The sequence below is a fragment of the Triticum aestivum genome, chromosome 7D (assembly GCF_018294505.1).
Source record: "Triticum aestivum cultivar Chinese Spring chromosome 7D, IWGSC CS RefSeq v2.1, whole genome shotgun sequence".
NCBI classification, from domain to species: Eukaryota; Viridiplantae; Streptophyta; class Magnoliopsida; order Poales; family Poaceae; genus Triticum; species Triticum aestivum.
The window spans coordinates 91,686,638-91,694,938 of record NC_057814.1 but is presented as its reverse complement, the minus strand read 5'-3'; the positions used below and the strand labels follow the sequence as shown (position 1 = coordinate 91,694,938).

Below are 8,301 nucleotides of genomic sequence, written 5' to 3'. Positions count from 1 at the left end.
CGCCATATATATATATTGGGGGGTTTGCCAGAATTTGTTGAAAAATTAAGTCAAACTTTGATTATGAACCAAACATACATGCCCTCTAATCGGAGAGACCCCGCGTTCCCAACGTGATCGATCGTGTGACACCAGCGAAATGAATCCATTTTGACCACATATATCCAGCTCAGCCGCTCCTTGCGATCTGTGCACCGCGTGGCCGTCGGCGTGGAGTAGCCGACCAATCGATGGATCGGAGCACCGAGTGAGCATTGAAGGCAGGCAGAGGCAGGGGCGTCGATCGAGACAAGCGCCGAGGAGATCGAAGCAAAATATTTCCTATTAATGGTGCCGCATTAATATTATTTCTACGGAATATATGTAGTACTGCATTGTTGATTTCCTATTACTAGTATATATCCAAAAAAAGATTTCCAAATAATTAGTAGTAGTAGAAGGCTTGCGTAGAACCAACGGCGTCGCCCACCGCTCCCTCCCTTGGCTAGCTAGCTTAGCTGAGCTGTGCCGGCGGCAGTTTCCAACCCCTCGCGACCTGCAACCCTGCTAACTTTGTCCCACTCGAGCCTCGAGGAACACATGACCTCCTCGCTGCCTCCTCGTCGTTGACCAGCTCCGTCTCGTCGGATCTCGTCGGCCGACGATCCATCCATTCTTCTCCGTGCGCGCAGGTGTGCCAGCTTGATAAGGCACGTCAAGGCCGGCGGCTCGGGCCGCGCACATGGCTGCCGCTGCTGCGCGCTTGCTTGCCGTCGCGCTCTCGGCCGCCATCCTCGTGGTCGTCGGCGGCCGCGGCGTCTTCCCCGTGTCGTCCGGCGCGGAGAGGCCGAGCGTGGAGCGTGAGCTCGACGCGGCGCGGGCAGCGATACGGCGCGCGGTGCGGCGCCATGGCAACAACGCCAGCTCCGCGCCGGGCGCATGGTTCCGGGGCGACGACGTGGAGTACGCTCTCCTCTCGAGGGTCTACCGCAACCCGGCAGCCTTCCACCGGTAAGACACGTATACCGACGTCGTCAGCCACCCACCGCCGATGCCAAACAGCATCCGCCGTTCCTTCTCCGGCCGATCTTGATTAATTATTCACACGCGCGCGTACTCATGGTGATGGCGTGGCAGGAGCTACGTGGAGATGGAGAGGCGGTTCAAGGTGTACGTGTACGAGGAGGGGGAGCCGCCGCTCCTGCACCTGGGGCTCTGCAAGGACATCTACACCATCGAGGGCCGCTTCATCGAGCAGCTCGAGCTCCTGGCGCCGCCGGCGGCCGGCGTCCGGACGTGGGACGCCGGCCGCGCGCACGCCTTCTTCCTCCCCTTCAGCGTCGTCCAGATGGTGGAGCTCGCGTACCGGCCCCTCTCCTACGACCGCGCCCCGCTCCTCTCCCTCGTCGGCGACTACGTCCGCGTCGTCGCCTCCCGCCACCCCTTCTGGAACCGCTCCGCCGGCGCCGACCACTTCATGCTCTCCTGCCACGACTGGGTAAACCGAACGCTTGCTCTGTTCCTCAGGTGTCCAGCTTGATGATTAGAGCTTCATTGTGTGTAGGCTCCTGACGTGTCCAAGGGGGACCCGGAGCTGTACGCCAACGGCATCCGCGCGCTCTGCAACGCCAACACGTCGGAGGGGTTCCGGCCGGGGAAGGACGTGAGCATCCCGGAGATCAACCTCTACACCGGCGACACGCCGCGGCAGCTCCTGGGGCCCTCGCCGGGGCTATCGGCGCGGCCCTACCTGGCCTTCTTCGCCGGCGGGCGGCATGGCCACATCCGCGAGCTCCTGCTGCGCCACTGGAAGGGCCGCGACCCGGCCACCTTCCCCGTGTACGAGTACGACATCCCCTCCGCCACCGGCAACAGCAGCCGTCACAACCGGCGAGGCCGCGACCGGCAGAGCGACTATTTCGCCTACATGCACCGCTCCCGCTTCTGCCTGTGCCCGAGCGGGCACGAGGTGGCCAGCCCGCGCGTGGTGGAGGCCATCCACGCCGGCTGCATCCCCGTGCTGGTGACGGACGGGTACGCGCCGCCATTCGCCGACGTGCTGCGGTGGGAGTCGTTCTCGGTGTCCGTGCCGGTCGCTGACATCCCTAGGCTGAAGGAGGTGCTGGAGGGGATACCGACGGCGGAGGTGGAGCGGCTCCGGGACGGGGTGCGGCTGGTGAAGCGGCACTTCACTCTGCGGCAGCCGCCGGAGAGGCTCGACATGTTCCACATGATCCTGCACTCCGTCTGGCTCAGGAGGCTCAACTTCAGACTCGGCCACTAGCCAGTTCAGACTTCAGATCACTGATAATAGTAGACAGAAATTTAGAACAGAGAACACCGTGCAACACCCTGGGTTCCTAATTAACATGCTCTACATTTTATTCTCAAACTATCAATTGCAGGTACATTATAAAGAATATAAATAGGACCCTCTTATCTGAAGTGAAGGTTAAAAACTATCATCCTCTCAGATAATGTCATGTTATTCTCAAGAAATTATCACCCCCAATACAACTAAAACTGTAAAAAAATGTTTAAAATGTCATGCTCTCCTAGAAAACAGTTGCCAATTAGCTTTTCCGTATAAATACCAAATACCAGATTTGCTGTTGATAAACAATCGTGTGTCATTCACACCATCAGCGTCACATCAAATGTGTTGTGATTCGTGCGGTGCGACTGGATATTTGTTTCGGGTTGTGCAACAACGCATGCATGACTGTTTTTCTTGTGTTCTTCGTAGTATCACAAGCGTCGCGCCATACTGTAGTGCCCCGTGTTGCTGTCGTGTGGGCTACTTAGGAGGCAGCCTGGACCCTAGTTGCTGCCACCATAGATCTCCCTTTCCTCCTCTCTATCGTTGTTGTAGGACGCCGCAGGCGAAGCCGTGTGGCTGACGGAGGCGGCGAGGATCTTGCTCGCGGTACGGTTGGCTCTCCGGCACGGCGACAAGCTTCTCATGGACAGCGGCGGCGGTGCAGCGGCGTTGGTGCTCGGGACGGCTCCGGCTGGCTGCTTCGTCGTCGGCGTGGGGTTGGGGCGTAACGCAGCAGCCATGGTTGGCGGTGGCTCTCCATGGCCGTGTGGGTTTGCGGAACCGACACCCAAAAAATGAGATCAGCGACTCGAGCGACGGCTCCAGGCCGACGCCACAATCGCCCTCTCCTCCATGCACCCCTCCCGCCCAACCCCACAACTGGTTGTGTGCTGCTGGGCAAAGCTCTCGCGGTGGGTGGCGGTGGGGCGACGTGAGTTGGATTCTTCTTATCTCGGTGGCGACCACCCTGATTGCACATCAGAAGGAGGCAACGTTTTTGGTGGATATGTGCGGCAGGGTGACGGCCTCACTGCGAATTGCGGTGGCCAGCGGAAGGTCCTCGTGAGGGTTCCTCCGGACTAGGTTCGAAATTACAAAGAGATGAATGAGGTGTTGATCAATAGGATATCGATGATGCTAATGATTGATGCTGAAGCCTCCTTGATCAGGTTGATGACAATGGCGGTATCCTTGTAGCGATTCCCTCTCCGGATCCTTTCGGAGGTGAGGTTTCTTAGTTCCGGAGCAGGTTCCGATCTCTTTGTTCTTCTTCTATGAGATCCGAGGATACGGAATTGAAGTAGTTGACTAGGAGGAGGCGGCGCTAGTTGGTACCACTGCTGGTACGAGTGGACACACCCATTCTAGAAGCCGTCTTCTCTTTTGGATAGCCTTCTGAGGCTGGTCTTGCTCCCACATGATAGTCGATTCATAATGTAGGTTATTATCATGTCAATTAATCAGCGTGATTTTTACCCATAAAATGTTTTTTCGGTTAGTGTTTCAAATAACCTTTCTCCTTTTAGGATCCTAGTGAAATCAAAGAAAAGGAGTGCGCAAGCGCAATAAAATCTTGAACGCATATGACTATAATGTAAAACAAAAGGTAAAATGTGATGCAAAATGGACTCACCAACGGGGCACAAAGCGATCGCAACTGGGTTGGGTAGGTGTCTATCGGGGCCAGTTGCATGTCCACTACAAGCGTCATAACCCGACTACAACAACATGGACACAAAACGACTATAACTCGGTCGAAGGGGGGTTGTCGGGTTAGTTGCAATCCACCACTAGACGTGCAATTACAAGCATTATAACCTGAGTGCAACTGCATGTGCAGCAAGCGACAACATCTCGGTCGGGGAGGGGGTTGTAAGGTCAGTTGCATGTCCACCACTAGACATGCAACAGCAAGCGTTGCAACCCGACTGCAACTGCACATGCACACAAAGAATGCAACTGGGGTAGGAGGGGAGTTGTGGGGTCAGTTGCATGTCCACCACTAGGCCTACAACTGCAAGCCATGTAACCCGATTGCAACTGCATGAGTACAAAGCGACTACAACTAGGACCATGAAGGGGTTGTCAGGCCAGTTGCTTGTCCACCTTTTGCATGTCCATCGCTAGACATGCAACTACAAGCGTTTGTACCCTGAGTGCAGCTTCATGGGTCGCAATGCGACTACAACTGGGACCACGAAGCGTTGTAATCCGATTGCATCTGCACGAGGCACAAAACGACTGCAACCAGGTCGGGGTGGTGGTGGTCAACTACAAGCCTTCTAACCCACCTAGAACTGCATAGGTACAAAGCCACTGCAACTCGAGTCGGGAGGGGGTTGTTAGGTCAGTTGCATGTCCATCACTAGACATGTAACTACAAGCGTCGTTACCCGCTAGCAACCGCCAATTTCGCAACTACAAGGTTTCAAACATGGGCCCAAGTGCTAGTTCAAAAATGAGGTTGCAATTGCAAGTTTTCAAACAAGGCCAAAAACTGCAAGTTTTCGAATGGGGTCATAACTGCATGTTTTCAATTGGGTTGCAACTGCAAGTTTTCATGTTAGGTTGCAATTGTAAATTACAAACAGGGCCATAACTGCAAGTTACAAAGCTCGACCAGAACTGCACGTTTGAAGTCGGATCGCAACTCCATGTCTTTATGTCAGGTCAGAAGTACAAAATATCAACGGGACCACAACTGAAAAATTGAACATACTTCGTATAAGTATGAACAATGTTTTTTCAATTCTATGAATTTTGTAAAATATACCTAAAAAGCTAATTACATGAATATTTTGTATACACAAATTTTTTCTATTACTCGCACACATACCCATGCACACCTGTAATTGTCGCAATTGCAAACAACTGATGTAGACCTTCTAAAAAATTCCTATTATTGGCGCGTACGACCGGCATGCAACTGCACGTGACACACTCATGCACAAATAATTGCAACGTCATTTTTCTTGATTTTTTTTATCTTCTTTACTTTTCTTGGACTTGGTTCGAGTGAACATACGTTTCAAAGGTATGCACAATATACGAACCAACCTGTGGTTGGATGGTTAGGAGGACAGTGGTATCCCCTTCCCGCCAGATTTTAAGTCTCAAGACTTGACATCAGTGCTCGTATTTTCCTGAATTTATTCCAGTCCTTCCGGCGATGTGCGTTCAGTGGGAGGAGACGTTCCCGTCGACTATGAAGACGTCTGTTGTGACTTCATTAATCTAAAAAGTAAAACATATAAAGTAGAAGAAGGAAAATAAAATTGGAAAAGAAACAGCCAAACAAAAGGTCAAGCAAAGTAAACCAGAAAATGAGCAGCTAGACACGCGTAAGAAAAATGAAAAAAGGGAAAAACAACTCCCTACACTAAACGTGCTTGGTCGAATGCGGGCCAACTACACACCAAGACCATTTCTCTCGCTCGATGCTAGTCGAAAGACAGTCTCGCCTGAAGCTCATTTTTCCTTGCGTATTACTGGGCCAGCCCATTTCCAGCGATCGTGTTTTTTTAGGGAAAAAATAGGTGTGTTCACTGCTATGTCTAAACAAAAGGTGTGTTCACTGCAGCGAGTTTTCTTTTATTTATTTTCTTTCCCTTTTCCCTTTCTATTTTTTTCTTGCATTTATCCTTGTTTCTTCTCGGTTTTATTTATTTTATTCCTTTTATTTATTTTCTCTGTTTCTTTCTTTGGTTTCCATTTTTTTCTATGATTTCTTCGGTTCCTTTGTATTTTTTTGGTTTTCACTAGTTATTTCTTTCTTTTTTTTTCTTTGGGTTTTCTCCATTTCTTTCTTTGGTTTTCAGTGCTTTCTTTCTACGATTTATTTGGTTCCTTTGTATTTTTTTGGTTTTCATTAGTTATTCTTCTCTTTCTTTCTTTTTCTTCGGCTTTTTATCCTTTTTGTTTACTTTGTTTTTCTTTGGTTATTTTGTTTGTTTCTCCATTTTATTTGTTTTTCCTATCCTATTTTCTCTTTTTCTTTGTTTCTTTAATAGTTTTCATCTGTTTTCATCAATTGTATTTTGTTTTTCTTGGTTTCCTCATGGTTTTTTTCCTTTAGTTCTGAGGTGTTCTTTTCTTCCTTCCGTTTCTTTGGTTTTCACCAGCTTTCTTTGTTTTCTTCTTTTTCACTTCAACACATGCCTACATTTTTCATTCACATTTGCACATTCGTATACACCAGGAATTTTTTATATATGTTTAAAATTTTCTAAATACACGTTTGATACAAAATTTGCATTTTTGGTAGATATCAAGAAAATTTCGTAATACATGTTTAATATTTTTAAAATAATGATTAACATTTTTATACATGGTTCACATTTTTTAAAATTTATGTTTTATGTTCATAATTTTAAATATACATTCAACATTTTTCATATACATTAGGTACATTTTGTTGTATATGTTTAAATTTTTTATATAGATATCTTTTCCAAATATTTTTCTTTGATGACTACTTTTTCATACACAATTTACATTTTGGTATATGTTAGGAACATTTCTATACGCGTTTAACATTTTTGAAATATAAGATTTTTTTTGATAAATGGTCAACATTTTTAAATTTATGTTTTATGTAAAAAAGTAAACGTGTACATATTTATAATATTTGGAAGTATAAAAAAAGACAAAAAAGAACGAAAGCAATACATGTGAAATAAAAACAGAAAAAAAAAGAGGTGGTGGCCTCCCGCGAGCTGGGCCGGCCCAGTCTCGCGCTCCCATAGGCGAGGCTACCCTACAACTCGTCACAAGGGAGAGATACTAAAGCGAGACATAAGCGCGCCCCAAACTACAAACTTTTTATCTGTTTGTTCGCACATAGGCCGACGACAACGAAAACAGAACAACAAACCGCCCAGTAAAATCTTTGTGCACGATATAAGCCCAGCCCTTATAAGACAAACCGAACACATAAAAGTATCGAGTTACAAGCAGGCCGGCAGTAGCAACAGAACAGGCTTGACTTCATGTGCGTGACATCAGCCAACAGAGGAATAGCCGGCTGAGTTCTAGAGATTCTATGTAGATATTCTAGTATGATTTACTTGTTCATATTAATGTGATTTGTGTAAATAAATGTTTACAAAAATATGCTTGTGACCTATCTACCTAAATAAAAATTAGTTGTTTGGTACTAAGAACTTATTGGCTTATCAAAGAAAACATAATTTTATTCTGTAAGTCAAAAAAGGAACAATTAAGACAGTTTTCAAGGAAAACCGATTAAAAAGGAAACCAAATATAGGATAAAAAAAATCAAAAATGTAGAGAGGGTGAGGGGGAGGGGGGGGGGGGGGGGGAGGCTGGAACGCACGTAAGGTTCGACGAAACACTCTGCCGACAAGAAAATGAACATTATTCTTTTTTAAGTAACAGAGACTAAAAGATAATAATAGTTTTGCTTATTATCATTTAGTCAAGTCATATCTAACTTTCAAACCATATAACCCGCAAGATTTTTTTTCAAGCCATACAATTTATGCATCAAGATTTGTGCCAGTTTTTTTTAAAGGGGCCACAAAGCACAGCATCAATGATCTACTTCAATACAATAGTACTGTTCAGAAAGCTTATGATCTGTTTTCTATGGACAAATAGCTCTACGAGGGACCAAATATATGGATTTCTACCAAACAACTCAGACAAGTGTTACCACCAAAACAGAATTAATAAATGCATAGATGTAACAAGACTGTCGTCTATGTCAGTTGAAGTCTGGATCCTCTCCTTCAGCTTCCAAAATATGCGCATATCCAAGGAGCACTGGGAAGTAAGGAGGGATAGTAGGGCGTTTTGGAGGCCGAGCTTCATGGAGGTCGAAATTTGAAAATTCAAACTTTTCAGCTTAAATTTTTTTCTAAAAACAATATACACGTATACAACAATGTAATGTATATGTGTGTAAAATTTCATGATGAAATACCTTGAATTACGAGCTGCACCAAAAACAAAATCATGAACTTTTAGAATGAGCAGTGCAT

General features: G+C 46.8%; 1 protein-coding gene across 1 annotated transcript; it reads left to right on the top strand.

Moving 5' to 3' along the window:
* Positions 1-532: 532 nt before the first annotated feature.
* On the top strand, positions 533-2,374 carry LOC123170400 (probable glycosyltransferase At5g25310). Its single transcript, XM_044588259.1, has 3 exons — positions 533-990; positions 1,117-1,477; positions 1,544-2,374. The coding sequence occupies exons 1-3, from the start codon at positions 722-724 to the stop codon at positions 2,261-2,263; spliced, it is 1,350 nt and encodes a 449-aa protein (XP_044444194.1). The 5' UTR covers positions 533-721; the 3' UTR covers positions 2,264-2,374.
* Positions 2,375-8,301: the final 5,927 nt, after the last annotated feature.

Coding starts and splice junctions, on each gene's coding strand:
- LOC123170400 (XM_044588259.1), top strand. CDS start 722: ATGGCTGCCGCTGCTGCGCGCTTGCTTGCCGTCGCGCTCTCGGCCGCC. Junction 991..1,116: donor AACCCGGCAGCCTTCCACCG/GTAAGACACGTA, acceptor ATGGCGTGGCAG/GAGCTACGTGGAGATGGAGA. Junction 1,478..1,543: donor TGCTCTCCTGCCACGACTGG/GTAAACCGAACG, acceptor CATTGTGTGTAG/GCTCCTGACGTGTCCAAGGG.